At 40.6% G+C, this 18,102-nt stretch overlaps 1 protein-coding gene across 1 annotated transcript in view; it reads right to left on the bottom strand.

Moving 5' to 3' along the window:
• Positions 1-8,518, bottom strand: part of LOC308676727 (epidermal growth factor receptor kinase substrate 8-like protein 1) — a 45,403-nt gene extending 36,885 nt beyond the window's left edge. The window contains exons 1-2 of the mRNA XM_081342732.1: positions 8,474-8,518; positions 2,483-2,535 (exon numbers count right to left, since the gene is read on the bottom strand). Of these exons, the coding sequence (XP_081198858.1) occupies positions 2,483-2,499 (17 nt within the window). The 5' untranslated portion in view covers positions 2,500-2,535; positions 8,474-8,518. The remainder of the gene's footprint in view (positions 1-2,482; positions 2,536-8,473) is intronic.
• Between the last annotated feature and the right edge of the window lie 9,584 nt (positions 8,519-18,102).

Below are 18,102 nucleotides of genomic sequence, written 5' to 3'. Positions count from 1 at the left end.
TTATTTATTTACTTATTTATTCATTCAATTTCTATAGCTGCCCAACTCAACCAAGTGACGCTGGGCAGCTTACAGTTCTAAAATTCTAAAACAATTAAAACAATTTAAAAGACATTAAAACAATAGCATGTTGCTTAAGCCTCGGTGGGCCCCAGGCAAGGTTACACCCATCCATCTGGATGGTTTTTTACCACAACCAGTAGCCCTTAAGCCCTAATTTCAAATTTGCATTTGGATAATGATCCCAAGGACACACACCCATTTGTCAATGTGGAAGGGAGGAGGGAGGAATAGCACTAGTAGTTGTGCCACTGGACTTGCCAAAGGCTACTGGAATGAGAGCAGAGTACAATACTGACTCTTGGCACACTCTGATCTGAGTTAGTGGGCATTCCTTAAGTATTTTTTATTATGATGATCAAAAGCTTTGCCTCCCAGCAAGATGAACAGGAAATGGCAGTGACTAAGCATGGAGCAATGAAGTTGCTAATGAAGGTTACCAGGATGGTTTTCAATTGTTCTAACATCTCAGCAGAAATGAGGGTTGCCAGAGTAGCTTAAATTTCTAACAAGGAGACCTCTCCTGGGTCCTTTAAAAGGTCTTCTACTGCTTTGTATTAGCTTAGATAGGTAAGCATCTGAGAAGACCTGCTCAGGTTCTGGGGCAAAGGCTGAGGAAGTTCTTAATAAATTTTTCCCAACCTGGAGCTCTGCAGAGTTGGTATACAGTGCTTGGTATACAGTGCTGCAGTTCCTATCAATCCCAAGCACACTGCTGGCTGGAGATGATGAAATTTATAACCCAATACACCTAGAGGTCACCAAGCTGAAGAAGGAAACAATGAAATCTATGAGCCATGTTCCCAAATTTCATCAGATCTTGACTTCCAAAGTATTCTACAAACAGCAGTTGTCACTGCTGAAAAATTAAATAAAGGGGGGGAGAGATGCTGCCTAGGGAACAATTAGATAAGAGATGGCATAACCCTTGGCTGCATAACAGGTCGAAAAAGAAAACGGGAAAAAAGAACTCCTTATCCTAAACGTGGTAAAAGAAGAGGGAAATTTGTACTTTCGGACTTGCAACATTCTGCTAATGTAGCCTTACAATAAAGTAAAATTAGTTCATCTGGACATATTTTTTTTTGTCTAGACTACCTGGGAAGGCTGACAGCTTTTGTCTGGAGGTTGAGTCATGGCAACTGGACTTCTTTTCCTTTTTTTTTTTTGGTTTGAAACATTTCTCTGCTTATTCAAGTAGTGTATTCTGTCTTCTTCTTAAGCTCCTTAGATAAGCAGCAAAATGTTTGAAACAAAAAAAAAACCCCAAACCCGCCCAGTTGCTAAGACTCAACTTCCAGACAGCCCTACCTGGGTGACTGAGAATCTTCACCAACATACTGACAGCGATCTGACTATAGCAGAGCTCTCCAAACTTGGCAACTAAGGCTTGTGGACTTCAACTTCCAAAATTCCCCAGCCAGCCAGAATTCCCCAGCCAGGCTGAGGAATTCTGGGAGTTGAAGTCCACAAGTCTTAAAGTTGCAAAGTTGGATGATGCCTGGATTATAGGAACAATAGCCCTGCTGATGAAGTATCTCCTCCATCTAATTTTATCGTAGCTGCTCTGAACCCCTAAAAAGGCAATGCTGTTTTATTTATTTTTTATTTAATTAGATTTTTATACCGCCCTATTCCTGAAGGACTCAGGGCGGTTTACAGGGCAGCATAAAATACAATATAAAGATAATATAAAATTAAAATAAATTAAATTAATTAAGCCCAACAATTAAAACAATATATAAAAAGCTAAAACCCCTTCAGTCCAGGCCTGATAGATCGAAAAACCAGGTTTTCAGGTTTTAGCCAAGTGTGTTGCACAAATCCAACACAGTCAGTTTCTGGTTCGGTGTTACCATGCCAACTCTGAAAACTGGATTCATTGGGAAGGGTCTGTGCTACAAACCAGTCGTAAAGTTGCCAAGGTTGGAGACCCCTGCTATAAACAATTCTCTTATCTATTCCAATGTGTGATAATTCTCCAGATAACATTTAGAAGTTTTTTTTTTTCTCCCAGATCCTAAATATTTACTAAACAAAAGTGTTTTATCACACTTCTTCTGGGGAATAGGGCACACACTGAGATCTTCTGTGATACTGAAAACCAAGGCTAGTTTTCATAGAGTGGATCTCACCAGCAGAAGTAACCAGAAGGAATCAGATTTATTTATTTATTTTTATTTTAATCCCATTTATATCCCGCCCTTCTCCAAAGACTCAGGGCGGCTTACAATTTAAGCACAAACCAATGTGCTTAGCAATAATCAGAATCAGATTCCATCACAGGGGTACCTCTATCGGGCAATGCCTTGGACAATGCTTAGTCTATCATTTGGGTAGAGCTGGTCCCAGAAATTTTGTCGTTTATTTCTTTAGCCAAGCTGGTATTAAGATATACTTTTTTTTCCCCTTACACACTTACCTTCCTGAGTCACTCATGATGTCAGCAACTTTAACTGAAATTCACACCACAGCCTTTTCAAAGGAAGAGAAGAAAATCAGCAGTCTCTCCAAGTACAGTTGGCTTTTGTCTCACAGCTAAAAGCACAGCAGCCAATCCCTGTTGTCCCACTGCAAGAGCATTATGGTGTCAACATTCAAAATAAAACCAAACTCAAACCACAGTACCAAAAGGTCCAAATAGAAAGTCAATAGGTTTTTGCTTTGGGGGGGGGATCATTTTCTGTTCAGTGCTGTGTCCCCAATCTTTACCTGCCCAGTCCATTTGATCTGGACTGAAGTTGCCTAAATAATATTCATGGGAAATTCAATCTGGGAACTGCAAGATTTGGTGAAGCATTTTGCATCGTAGCTTGGTGTAGTGGTTAAGGCACCAGGCTAGAAAGCAGGAGACTGTGAGTTCAAATCCCACCTTAGCCATGAAAGGCGACTAGGTAAATTAGGGGCAGTCCCTCCCTCTCTCAGCCCAACCCACCTCACAGGGTTGTTATTGTGGGGAAAATAGGAGGAGGAAGGTGTGTTAGATATGTTCACGACCTTGGAGTTATTTGTAAAAATAATAAAGGGGAGATACGAATAAATAAAAATAAAAATAAATAAATCAGTTCTTCATATCAGAGGACTAACATGCTACTTAAATTTAAATCCAAGACTTTTTCCCCTGGAAAATTCTGATTTCAGGTGCCCAATCTGAGGAAAACAGGAAATGCCAGTGCCAAAAAGATATATTGTTCGTTTCCACATTCTTTAATGTCTTCATTAACTGATCAGTTGTATTGATTTATGGGCTAGTTACGTTTCTTCAGTTACATTTCTACATGCTATTTTATACTCCAAAAGGCTCAAGGTGCCTTATACGGCTTTCCTTTTAACTTCACCACAGTTCTGGATGGCAGGTTAGGTTGAGAAATTGTACCTGGCTTGACTTTACACAATGAATGAAACTCTGAGCTTGGTTTTGGTCAGCTTTGGTCAAATATAGCTTCAGTTCACACAACAGGCCAATCCATAACATAATTTGCTTGGTTTCAAGTTGATGCATTTGACTGAAGCATTGCACTTTGTAAACAATAGTTCACAGTTGAATTTGTACAAACCCAGCTAATAGGTTGTTTGTTGTTCCCAAAAACATGATGAAAGACACCCCATAGCTTAACATAACAGTTCATTTAGCAGTACTGCTGGTGTGGGGCCTGGCCCAAAATTACTGTTGCCTAGGAAACACAGGAAAACAGATTACTTAAAATAGCCTTTTATTTGTCCCCAGAATAAAGTAACACTACTCTACTTTACTAACAGATAATTAATTCCTCATTGCTGGACTCCATTAGATCATCCTTTTGTGACTTGAACCTTCTGAGTTTGTTGGTGTGCAGTTCCCATGAGGAGTAAACATTGGAGTCCAACACATTTAAAGTTCACCCATTTTGGAAATGCCACACATTAAACCAGTGTTTCCCAACTCCAGCAAGTTTAAAATATGGGACTTCAGTTCCCAGAATCCTCTATGCAGCATTTGTGGATGTCAACTCCCAGAATCCCCTGGCCAATATGTGGACTTCAGTTCCCCAAATCTAGCATCATGTTGGCTGGAGAATTCCAGAAATTGAAGTTTAGATATCTTAAATTTGCCAAGGTTGGAAAGCAGTGCCTCAAGCAACAGTAATAGTACTGAATAAAAAGCAGTCAAAGATTTATTTTAAAAGCTCACTCTAAACTATCATTTGATTGTTTGTACATTAACTGATGAAACCATTGTAGCCCGGTTGTACACCAAGATGAAAAACTGTAAGCTATGCTTACAAAACTATAAAACATGATTTCAAAATCACAGCTTCTTTTGCACCAACATGCAAAACTGTAAACCGTAGTGTAGAAATCAGAGTTGATAAAGTTCACGTAATCAGGCAGCCAAAACAAACAAATTGTACAAAGGCTTAACACGAAATGAAGTTGATCCATTAAGGAAAAATTTACCAGCATAACTTTTCAATGCAAAAGTTACCTATGAGGATTTTAATCCATATCAGAGTATCTGGAAAGTATGTAACTAAGATCTGTTTCTCACCACACCCACTCTTAGTTTATCAGGCCAACCCCTGTTGTCTTTGGGGGAGAAGGTAGTAAAAACAGTCAGCTTGCTGCATGTATGTATTATCTATTTACTAGTGAGGAAGCCTGCAAAGGTATCAGTAGACCTTTGCAATTGTGTCTTTAATGGTGTCATTTAGCAATAAACTGTGAGTATTCTAACAACTAGCCACCATTTAGCAGTGGTGGCTCAGTGGTTAGAACGCAGTACTGCAGGCTAATTCTGCTGACTGCCAACTGCCAGCAGTTCGATCCGCACAGGTTCAAGGTTGACTCAGCCTTCCAAGGTCAGTAAAATGACCTAGATTGTTGGGGGCAATAGGCTGATTCTGCAAACCACTTAGAGAGGGCTGTACAGTCCTATGAAGCGGTATATAAGTCTAAGTGCTATTGCTATTTAAAACATGGTTAAAAACAAGGCTGAATTAGATACGTTTGTTGTTATAGAAATGGTTAGTATATATACTAAGTATGTAAAAGTGAACGTTGAGGCTGTATTTTATCTGTACTGAAAAAGTTGGAAGTTAATGGGTTTTTTTTCTTCTTTTTTCCCCTCACAGCACACTTCCCTTTTCCCCACTTTCCCCTTCCCCATGTCCCTTTTATCTTTGTTTTCATTGTATTTTATATTACGATAATTTCAACAAAAACCATATGTATGCACACAATGTGCTGCAAATAAGAAAACAATGCATCAGGCGCTTTCTGGAAGGGTGTGTACTTTTGTGCGCCTGCCTGTTAAAGAAAGGAAAATAACTTAGCACTGCTGCTTCCTAAGAATCTTGTAAATTGCCACACCTCTTCATGACACGGGGTGACAACTTTGTTTATTAAAGGTGGGTTTCTTCAATGGCTGACCAATCCCTTGTTTTATAGCACAAGTATTCTTTGGGGAAAGAGAAATTTGCACCAGGTGCTTTGGGCTAAAAGCCTGAAGTAAAGGCTTAAAATACTCTTTACTTGAGGCAAGGAGAGAAAAGGGAGCTGCATAAAAGATCCAGCCACGGATTTGTCCACACAGATCTAGCAACTATGACCAATAATCAATATAGAAGTGCTGGTGATGATGGGAAATGTTGATTTTTTTTCCCCAGTTAGGTGATATTTTGGGTTTCAGGTTCAGGGTGGAGAAAGGCCACTGCTGAACCATCTACCTACCCTTTCTTCTGCTAGCTATCCAAATGAGATGGATTTTAAAGAACAGCGAACCGTCTTTCCTGTCCTTGAGCAGCCTTAGGGATAAAGGTTCAAAGGTGGCTGTGGTGTACAGGTGGTCCTCAACTTAACAGCTGTTCATTTAGCGACAGTTCAAAGGTACAACGGCACTGAAAAAAAGTGACTTAGGACCGCTTTTCACACTTACGACAATTGCAACATCCCCATGGTCACGTGATCAAAATTCAGACGCTTGGCAACTCGTGTTTATGACGGTTGCGGTGTCCCGGGGTGATGGGATCCCCTTTTGTGACTTTCCGACACGCAAAGTCAATGGGGAAGCCAGATTCACTTAGCAACCATGTCATTAACATAAGAACTGCAGGGATTCACTTTAACAGCTGTGGCAAGATTCACTTAACAAATGTTTCACTTAGCAACATAAATTTTGGGCTCAGTTGTGCGCCTACGTCAAGGACATCCCGTACTTTCAATGACACAGAGGCTACATCTTTCTCTGGCATGCAAGGTAATAAAAAGCATAGAATGGTAATCCTTGGACCAAAGGAGGCTTGAATCATTGCTAAACCGTGGTTAGATATTAGTTCTTTATCAGGAGTTGTGGATATTATGCCCAAAACCTATCCTTCATTTTGAACATGCCCCTAATCCTAGGATGGTTGTAATGAACCCACAAAAGTAACAAAACCCCTTTGACCACTCAGTGTGGACTTTCCCAACGTATATTTACTACAGTTTTGCTCTCCATATTTAGTTTTAGTTCCTATTGCCAGTAGTCCTCTCACTTACAACCATTCTTTTAGTGACCATTCAGAGTTACAACGGCACTGAAGAAAGTGTCTTATGACCATTTTTCACACTTACGACTATTGCAGCATCCTCATGGTCATGTGATCATAATTCAAATGCATACCGATTGGCATGTATTTATGACGGTTGCAGCGTCCCGGGGTCATGTGATCATTTTTTGCGAACTTCTGACAAGTAAAGTCAATGGGGAAGCCAGATTCACTTAACAACCGTATCACTAACTTAACAACTGCAGTGATTCACTTAACAACTGTGGCAAGAAAGACTGTAAAATGAGTAAAAACACACTTAACAACTGTCTCAGTTACCAACAGAAATGTTGGGCTCAATTGCGGTTGTAAGTCGAGGACTATCTGTATCTTCCTTCAGGGAATTTAAGGCTACAGTATGCATTGTGGTGTTACTCCCCAATCTTGTCTCTTAGCCTCTTTTCTCATTTTTCAAATGGACGTCCTGCCTTTTGGCCAACATGGGTGCAAACAAAGCAGTACGCAATGTGGGAACTCCAAGTACTCCCATTTATCAGGAGCACTTTTTTCTGTTCCTTGTTCAAACGCACAATGCCATGCACACACACTTTCTCTGAGCTTTAAGGATCTGTCATTTTTCTACGTGCAAATTGTCGGTCTTTGTAGTGGGTTCAGTTCCAGCTCCAGGGTTTTAGAAATAATCTGTTCAAAAGGGCAGATAGGAGCAAGACTATACCCTGTAGTAGTGTGATTGTGACTGAATTAGAACTTTCCGCAGCCTCAATCAAGAGAGGACATTAGGAGCTCCTGACCAGCTCAGTCCCCACCTTACACAATGAATTATCAGACTGCAACAATCACACTTCATTTCAACCTTTCTTTGAGCTCCTGGTTGCTCAACTTCAGAGTCAGCTTTTGATTAAGTTTCCATGATTCAAGTGCAGGGAAGGCAGAGTATTATCCTCGAATGTGGAATGGACAAACGGTGAACACAGAACCTTTTTTTAGCTGAGTGGCCCTTGGTGGGTGCTCTCTGAGCTTGGCAGTTTCCATGCAGATGTTTCATTACCCAAAAGATGTTACCTAGTTTGGGTAATGAAACGCCTACAAAAAAAACCCCAACCAAGCTCAGAAAGTACCAAGGATGCCTCATGTCGACCCTGAGCTACAAATATTCTCCTTTTTCGGTAACTCTTCAAGCTATAATCGCTAACCCCTGATAGCACTCTTCCCACAGTTTTGCAGCAGAGAACATCCCAAAACCACACAGTACATTTAAAACAAAAACAAAAAACCCCAAAACTCAGGGAAAAAGGGACATCTTGGCTGATATATATGATATGATCACATGACTCCTGCCTTGAGCAAGGGGTTGGATTAGAAGACCTCCAAGGTCCCTTCCAGCCCTGATTCTTTATGGCCTCAGCCTTCCTCCTGCCTCCCTATCCCACCCTTATTTGGGCATCATTAGTCTCTCCATTATGGCTCACAATCCCACTAGATATATGAAGCGCTACCCTTGGCTTCTGAAGCCATGTCTACTTCTGTTGAAATGTTGATGACTCTGATCAGTTTTCCTCAGATCTGACGCCCTCCAGAAAGATAGGCGATGTACTCAAATCTGCACTTTTCAACTACTTGGAAGCACGGGGTGAAGGAAAACTACTCTGGTCTCAGTTCAAAGCCCAGATTCCGGAAACTGCTCTTCTGTTATTCCCAGTTTTAATACTCAGAAAAATACCATCGAGGTCCCTGGAAGTGGTGGTGAGGTTTCTAACCACCTCACTCTGTTCCCCAAATCTCCCTTCACTATGAGAGATTCACAAAGAGGTCCTTTTGGTCATATCCATCAGACCTATCCCAAGGAATTTATCTTGGACATCCCCAATATTATTGGAATTACTTACTGCGCAAAACTCTGGTCTTCTCAGCTCTTAGGTTCTGCTTCTATCATTTCTCCTAGGAACATTTGACTGGCATGTAGAAATTATGAACTACTTGTATGACTTGAGAGACTTACTGGTCCTTTCACAAGCAAACCTCCCAGTTGGGCCACACCCCTTTGCATACCTGGACAGCTAGTAGAAGCTTAGTTGCTGAGGTGAATTAAGTTACACTCTCTCTGGCACAGAAACTACTTGAAACACAACTTAAAATGCAGGAAGGGGTGGGCCACTTCTAAATGGCAAATTTCCTGCATGGGTTAGCATACCACTTGAAAACAGATACTGTAGTGATCTGCAGATTTCACAAGCAGAGATTCTGTAATATAGAAATATATATATATAAATACATGCACATTGGAGAGCTGTACTCCCAGCACTTGTCTTAATCAGAATAAGGCGGGAAGGGATCTTGGAGGTCTTCTAGTCCAACCCCCTGCTCAGGCAGGAAACCCTATACCATTTCAGACAAGTGGCTGTCCTGTCTCTTCTTAAAAATCTCCAGTGATGAAGCACCCACAACGTCTGAAGGCAAGTTAGTCAGCTGGTTAATTGTTGTCACTGCTAGGAAGTTTCTTCTTAACTCCAGGTTGGTTCTCTCCTTCATTAGTTTCCATCCATTGTTTCTTGTCTTGCCTCCTACACATCACAACACACCTGAAAATGCAGTCACAGTGCGTGGTGGGTTTTTTAATACATCCCATGGAGTTTGTGAAACAGGAAGCTATCACTTCAAATACAGTGTCCTGTACTTTGTATTAAATCATGGGATGACTAACCAAGGACAAAAGAACAGATCTTCTAGGTTCTTCCTCTGCAATAAAGATGAATTGGTGCACGCAGCAGACATAAATTAGCTTTCCTCACTTAGGCCACGCGGAAAGGTAGGCTTCCTTTAGAGCTGTTGGCATAGTTTTCTTCTTCCAGGTTGCTGTTGAAATTTCTCATTAATCCGAGTGGTCTCCAGTCCTTCTTCCCACAAAAGTTCTTTTATAGCTCCCTTAAAAATGTGTCAATGAGATTTTTAATGATCTTTCTGCCTTCTTTTATAACATGCAATAGACACTGATGCCAGACAAGCAAGTTGTTATGAGAAATGGTGAGATGACCTTTGTATCTTATGGTCATGAGGTTCTAAGGCAGGGGTGTCAAACTCGCAGCGTAAGGTATCGTGACTTTTTTTCCCATTGCTGGCAGTTTGACACCTCTGTACTAAGGAATACTGAAAGGCCATTGTCTGGGGATGGGGGGAAGGAGCAAGTAGCTGAAGAGAGAGAAACATGAATTCCTTTGGTATAGATCAGAAAGAGCCATCTACCAATAGCTATTTATCCCTAGGGGTAGGCAACCTTGGCTTTTTTATGACTCGTGGACTTCAACTCCCAGAATTCCTGAGCCAGCCATGCTGAGGGGAAAGGGAGAGGTTTCCAAGCTGAGCTATGCTGGCTCAGGAATTCTGGGAGTTGAAGTCCATGAGTCATAAAAGAGCCAAGGTTGCCTACCCCTGCGCCCTAGGCCAAAAGAAGGTTTGAGGTAGAAGATCCAGCCCTGCAGCTAGGCAGATAAGAGCAGTGGCCTGCTTGAACCAGAGTCTCCATTGTACATTGTGTAGGGCTCCTGGTTGGATATGCACAACAATCATCACACTAAATAAAATGAAGGAGAACTGCTCCTTCTCATCCTGTAACAAAAGATTAGCTGTTCGGCACTTCAGCACACGGGTGTTTCCACTCATTCAGTTTTGAGTATGAATACAAACACAAAATATTTTTTTTAATGTAATAAAAGAGGCACAGTTCCCATTCTGTTTATTCGTAATGCAGCTATTTCCAGATTAGTCTATTATTAGATGCCAAGGCTGGAGAAGCAAGTCAGACTGCTTATCCCTCCAGGTCTCTAATACCTACTGTGCTGGGAGATGGCTCTTTGCGGCACACTTCCAATTGCAGAGAGGCAAAGATTACATCTGGAGATTTCAGCATGTAAATCAAGTCTCTGCTAAAAGCAGACTTTTTCTTTTGTTTTTGTTGTTAGTTGCGAAGTCATGTCCGACCCATCGCGACCCCATGGACAATGTTCCTCCAGGCCTTCCTGTCCTCTACCATCTTCTGGAGTCCATTGAAGCTCACGCCTACTGCTTCAGTGACTCCATCCAGCCACCTCATTCTCTGTCGTCCCCTTCTTCTCTTGCCCTCAATCTTTCCCAACATGAGGCTCTTCTCCAGTGAGTCCTTCCTTCTCATTAGGTGGCCAAAGTATTTGAGTTTCAGCTTCAGGATCTGGCCTTCTAAACAGCAGTCAGGGTTGATCTCCTCTAGGACTGACTGGTTTGATCACCTTGCAGTCCAAGGGACTCGCAGGAGTCTTCTCCAGCACCAGAGTTCAAAGGCCCCAATTTACTGCATCGTCTTTTAAGATTTTGAATAGCTCAGTTGGAATACGATCACCTCCACTAGCTTTGTTGTTGCTCAGTTTTTCTAAGGCCTTCACATTCTAGGATGTCTGGCTCGAGGTCAGTGACCACCTCATCGTGTTTATCAGGGAAGCTAAGCTCATTCTTGTATAGTTCTTCTATGTAATTTTGCCACCTCTTCTTAATCTCTTCTGCCTTTGTTAGGTCCCTGCCATTTTGGTCCTTTGTCATGCCCATTTTTGCATGAAATGTTCCCTTCATCTCTCCAATTTTCTTGAAGAGATCTCTGGTCCTCCTTATTCTATTATTTTCTTTTATTTCTTTGCACTGTTCATTTAAGAAGGCATTCTTAACTCTTCTAGCTATTCTCTGGAATTCTGCATTCAGTGGGCGTATCTTTCTTTTTCTCCCTTGCCTTTCGCTTCCCTCCTGTCCTCAGGTATTTGCAAAGCTTCCTCAGACAGCCATTTTGCTTTCTTGCATTTCTTTTTCTTTGGGATGGTTTTGGTTGCTACTTCTTGTACAACGTTGCGAACCTCCGTCCATAGTTCTTCAGGCACTCTGTCCATCAGATCTAATTCCTTAAATCTATTTGTCACCTCTATTGTATATTTGTCAGGAATATGATTTAGTTCATACCTGAGTGGCCTAGTGCTTTTCCCTACTTTCTTCAGTTTAAGCCTAAACTTTGCAACAAGAAGCTCATGGTCTGAGCCACAGTCAGCTCCTGGTCTTGTTTTTACTGACTGCATAGAGTTTCTCCATCTTTGGCTGCAGAGCACATAGTCAATCTGATTTCTGTGTTGACCGTCTGGTGATGTCCATGTGTAGAGCCGTCTCTTGGGTTGTTGAAAAAGAGTGTTTGCTATGACCATCGTATTCTCTTGACAAAATTCTATCAGCCTGTGCCCTGCTTCATTTTGTACTCCAAGGCCAAACTTGCCTGTTATTCTGGTTATCTTTTGGCTTCCTACTTTAGCATTCCAATCCCTCATGATGATAAGAACATCATTTTTTGGTGTTAGTTCTATAAGGTACTATAGGGCTTCATAGAACTGGTCAATTTCATCCTCTTCAGCACCGGTGGTTGGGGCATAGACTTGGACTACTGTGATATTGAATGGTTTGCCTTGGATTCGAACTGAGATCATTCTGTCGTTTTGAGGATTATATCCCAGTATTGCTTTTCCTACTCTTTTATTGACTATGAAGGCTACTCCATTTCTTCTTAGGGCTTCTTGCCCGCAGTAGTATACCTGATGGTCATCTGAATTAAATTCACCCATTCCTGTCCATTTTAGTTTGCCGATTCCTAAGATGTCGATGTTCAGTCTTGTCATCTCTTGTTTGACCATGTCCAGCTTTCCTTGATTCATGGATCTTACACTCCAGGTTCCAATGGAGAAAAAAATCTTTACAGCATCGGACTTTCTTTTCACCACCAGACACATCCACACCTGAGCGTCCTTTCGGCTTTGGTCCAGTCGCTTCATTCTTTCTGGCACTACTAGTACTAGCCCTCTGCTCTTCCCCAGTAGCATATTGGACGCCTTCCGACCTGAGGGGCTCATCTTCCAGCGTCATATCATTTTGCCTTTTGGTACTGTCCATGGGGTTTTCAAGGCAAAGATACTGGAGTGGGTTGCCATTTCCTTCTCCAGTGGATCACGTTTTGCCAGAACTCTCTACTATGACCTGTCCGTCTTGGGTGGCCCTGCACGGCATAGCTCATAGCTTCATTGAATTACGCAAGCCCCTTTGCCACGACAAGGCAGTAATCCATGAAGAGGAGACTTTTTCTACTTCCCTTTTTTATAGTAATTTTATTAAAAATAACAATTAAAAAGAGAAAAACTAATACAAAATAAAAAAAATAAAAGGATAAAAAATAGAAAGCACAGAAAAATAGGAAAAAAAAGAATATAATAAAGAATAAGAAAATAAAGAAATGACTTCCCTTCGAGTACTGTATAAACAATTTTAGTGACTTAATCACCTCCCAAAATAAAACAAATAATTTCTTCCCATATCCCATCTCTTATCTATAAACAAAATCCTTAAAGTGTCATCATTTTAGTTCTGAGCAGCAAAAGTCCTTTGAAGGTTAAATGTTATCTATTTTAACCTTGATCAAATAAGCCAATTTTATATTGCTTTTCTTTTTTAAAACAATCTTGATCTTTGCTCCTTTCAAATGTCCTAAACTTTTATTTCATTTTTTTCTTCTCACAAAATACTTCAAAGTTTTAACAAGCTTCTTTTGTAAACCCAATACAGGAAAATTGTCCAGGCCACTCTCTTGATTTGTATCTATCAGAAATGAAAAATCAGGTCCACATGTGAAGATTCAAATTAAATGATTTATTACTAAAAGCCTATGGACAGGAATCTTCTCAAATAATAGCCAGCACCCGGTTAGGGATAAAGGCCAATGGCATTTGGGAGGGTGGTGGCAGTTGTAATGATGTAATGTAATGATTCTAAACTGATGCCTCTTTTAATCCCTTCGACTCTGCCAGTTCTTCTCCTAAAATATCCCTTTTCGTTATTAAGATATCAGATGGGTTTCTTCTGTATGTTCATTGTAGCATCTTTTTCCTTATCATTCTTAAATCTGTCGTTTTTAAATCCACTTTCAGGTTAGTGTCAATCTTATGAGTCAATCTAGAGGCAGACACTTTTAAAATTGACTTCTGAGTCCATATCCTTCAATAGTCAAATGTTTAAATATTTTGCTTCATTCTGTATTAGTAAGTCAAACTGAAGTCTTCTTTACTTGTAATCTTCAGCTTCTTCTGGTTCCCCTTATTGTTTAGAGTTTTTTTATCACTTTTTAAAAACAGAATTCAAAACAAAAAACATTTCCCCACAGGAAGGATTCTTATAATTAATTCTAAAATCCTATTTTAAACATATCTAGACCCTTAATCCATTACTTTCCAAAATCAAAGTTCTAATCACCCTTTTTTGTAGAATAGAATAGAATAGAATAGAATAGAATAGAATAGAATAGAATAGAATAGAATAGAATAGAATAGAATAGAATAGAATAGAATAGAATAGAATATCAGACTTGGAAGGGACCTTGGAGGTCTTCTAGTCCAACCCCCTGCTTAGGCAGGAAACCCCATACCATTTCAGACAAACGGTTGTCCAATCTATTCTTAAAAACTTCCAGTGTTGGAGCATTCACAACTTCCAGAGGCAAGTTATTTCATTTATTAATTGTTCTAACTATCAGGAAATTTCTTCTTAGTTCTAGGTTGCTTCTCTCCTTGATTAGTTTCCATCCATTGCTTCTTGTCCTGCCTTCAGGTGCTTTGCAGAAGAGCTTGACTCCCTCTTCTTTGTGGGTACCCCTGAGATATTGGAACACTGCTATCACGTCACCCCTAGTCCTTCTTTTCATTAAACTAGACATACCCAATTTCAGCAACCGTTCTTTGTATGTTTTAGTCTCCAGTCCCCTGATCATTTTTGTTGCTCTTCTCTGCACCCTTTCTAGAGTCTTGACTTCTTTTTTAACATTGTGGTGACCAAAACTGGATGCAGTATTCCAAGTGTGGCCTTACCAAGGCATTATAAAGTGGTATTAATGCTTCACATGATCTTGATTCTCTCCCCGTTAATGCAACCTAGCACTGTGTTGGCTTTTTTGGCAGCTGTAGCACATTGCTGGCTCACATTTAAGTAATTGTCCACTAAGACTCCAAGATCCCTCTCACAGTTACTATTGAGTCAGGTACCACCTATACTGTGCCTGTGCATTTGGTTTTTCTTGCCTAAATGTAGAACCTTACTGTTTTCATCATTGAATTTCATTTTGTTAGATAGCGCCCAATGTTCAAGTCTGTCAAGATCCTTCCGTATCTTAAGCCTATATTCTGGAGTGTTGGCTATTTCTGCCAGCTTGGTGTCATCTGCAAATTTGATGAGTTCCCCATCTATCTATCTATAGAAAAATGTGGGTTAGATAGCATCACCACCAGATGGATTCGTAGCTGGGTGACAGGCCGTACTCAGCGTGTGGTCCTCAATGGAACTGCATCTACATGGAAGGAAGTGTGTAGTGGGGTACCCCAGGGCTCTGTTCTGGGCCCAGTGCTCTTCAACATCTTCATCAACGATTTGGATGAGGGGATAGATGGGGAACTCATCAAATTTGCAGATGACACCAAGCTGGCAGGAATAGCCAATACTCCAGAAGACAGGCTTAAGATACAGGAGGATCTGGACAGACTCGAACACTGGGCACTATCTAACAAAATAAAATTCAATTGTGAAAAAAGTAAGGTTCTACATTTAGACAGGAAAAATCAAATGCACAGGTATAGCATAGGTGGTACCTTGCTCGATAGTAGTAACTATGAGAGAGATCTCGGAGTCCTAGTGAACAATCACTTAAATATGAGCTAGCAGTGTGCTGCAGCTGCCAAAAAAGCCAACACAGTGCTAGGCTGCATTAACAGAGGGATAGAATCAAGATCACGTGAAGTACTAATACCACTTTACAATGCCTTGGTAAGGCCACACCTGGAATACTGCATCCAGTCTTGGTCACCATGATGTAAAAAAGATGTCGAGACTCTAGAAAGTGTACAGAGAAGAGCAACAAAGATGATTGGGGGACTGGAGGCTAAAACATATAGGGAACGGTTGCTGGAATTGGGTATGTGTAGTTTAATGAAGAGAAGGGTGAGGGGTGACATGATAGCAGTGTCTCAGGAGTTGCCACAAAGAAGAGGGAGCCAAGCTATTCTCCAAAGCACCTGAAAGCAGGACAAGAAGCAACGGATGGAAACTAGTCAAGGAGAGAAGCAACCTAGAACTAAGGAGAAACTTCCTGACAGTTAGAACAATTAATCAGTGGAACAACATGCCTCCAGAAGTGGTGAATGCTCCAACACTGGAAGTTTTTAAGAAGAGACTGCACAGCCATTTGTCTGAAATGGTATAGGGTTTCCTGCCTTAGCAGGGGGTTGGACTAGATGACCTCCAAGGTCCCTTCCAACTACTACTACTACTACTTCTTCTTCTTCTTCTTCTTCTTCTTCTTCTTCTTCTTCTTCTTCTTCTTCTTCTTCTTCTTATTATTATTATTATTATTATTATTATTATTATTATTATTATTATTATCTCCTTGTCCAAATCATTGATGAAGATGTTGAAGAGCACTGGGCCCAGAACAGAGTCTTGGAGAACCCCACTGCATACTTCCTTCCATGTAAATTCAGTTCCATTGAGGAACTGCGGTTGGTCAGCCAGTTATGAACCCATCTGGTGGTGATGCTGTCTAACCCACATTTTTCTATCTTATCTAGTAGTAGGTTATTTCAAAAGTAAAAAAAAGTTAAAAGTCCTTAAACATATATTTAAATTTTCTTTCACTAAGTATTGCTGAAAACCAACCTAGTGCTGTAAAACTTGTTAACTTGAAGGTTCCTAATAACAGAAAGTTAACAATGTCCAAAAGCGATTAGAAAAGGAAGTATACAAATTCAGCCTCCTTTTACAAAGGAAGAAATCATACTTTCGTGGATATGGTTGTAGTATTTTTAAAGAGATCTGATACGAGAGATGGGAGACACAATAAATCTCACCAGACAGAACTTTTAGTAGGACTGGAAAAAAATAATCTTTATAACCCAGAACGCTGCTGTATTTATTCTGGAGTTCAAACGTCTACATATTTCTGTACCCAGACTCTTAGCATAGGAGACATCTATATTAAATATGTAGTAAACCATCTTCAGTTTTAATTAGCCTATTATTTTAAAAATATGTAGCTTTTATTAAGTTGTTCCATATAACATTAACTAAGAATGCACTTCCTCGCATAGCAGAGTATTGACAGGGATTTTGAAAAAAACAAAAACAAATTCAGGGAGCAAAATTTGCTGCCACTTTTTATTTTAAAATGATCGTACAATCTGTGTCCCTCCGAACCACTTAAAATTATTATTCAGCACTAATATTTGGGGAAGTTAAAAATATTATATCAATCAAGGCCGACCAACCTTGGCAACTTTAAGAGTTGTGGACTTCAACTCCCAAGAATTCCACAGTCAATCGCGCCAGCAGTGGAATTCTGGGAGTTGAAGTCTACAGGTCTTAAGTTGCCAAGGTTGGACACCTCTGATATAAATGGACTCGTGTTCATGAAAATACTGAATCTTTAATTACCCCCACCTTTTAGGGTCTATCTATGGCCAAGGGCTGATAGCATAATATTGTAAGCCCCACCCCCAAGGGAGCTTTGGCTACTCTGCAGTTTTAACAAACACAAGATCTGTTCTGAAACCAAATTTGCCTGTTAAGTGATTGCTACCACCTTAAAGATGATTCCTTGCTCCTAAGCCGGGTCTGTCCAACTGGCAGTCTGTGGGCGGCACGCAGCCCTGGATAGCTAGTAATGCAGCCCCACAAGATCTTAAAAAATAAAGGAAGTTTGTTATTTATATATATCAAGCATATGTTTTATACGGCTAGTCCTTGACATATAACAATTCGTTTAGTGATCGTTCAAAGTTACAATGGCACCAAAAAAGGTGACTTATGACTTGTTTTATCACACAACCGTTGCAGCATCCCCATGGTCACGTGATCGAACTTCAGATGCTTGGCAACTGGTTCGTGACAGTTACGTGTCCCCTGGGTCACGTGATCGCCTGCAACCTTCTGAGAAGCAAAATCAATGGGGAAGCCAGATTCACTTAACAACTTGCGTCACTAACTTAACAACCGTGGCAAGAAAGGTCATAAAACGGGGCACAACTCATTGAAAAACTGTCTAGCTTAGCAACAAAAGTTGGGGCTGAATTGTGGTCGTAAGTCAAGGACTACTTGTATGCAGCCCAAGACAATTCAGATGAGCCAAAAGGTGGACACAACTGCTCTAAATCTTGCAATAAGGCACATACATGCCAATAAAAAGAAAAATGCAAAAGCCAAGCCTCTTGGCTTCTGGGAACTGGAAATGGGAGGATGCCATCTCTGTCATGCCCAGAGGGATGTCGAACTGTCATGAGTCATTCCTGGCCAGGGGCCACACCTAGCTGTGACATCTTGGCTGTTCTTGAAATGTGTCCAGAAAAGGAAGTGAATAAGGAAGGATGGGGCCAACCCTAACCACTAATTTTAGACCTAGAACGAGCTTTAAGAGGTCACTGAGTCATCTCTA

This window comes from Vipera berus (genome assembly GCF_964194415.1).
Source record: "Vipera berus genome assembly, chromosome: W".
Lineage (NCBI taxonomy): Eukaryota > Metazoa > Chordata > Lepidosauria > Squamata > Viperidae > Vipera > Vipera berus.
Note: the sequence above shows the minus strand (reverse complement) of the source record. Positions and strands in the feature narration are given on the sequence as shown.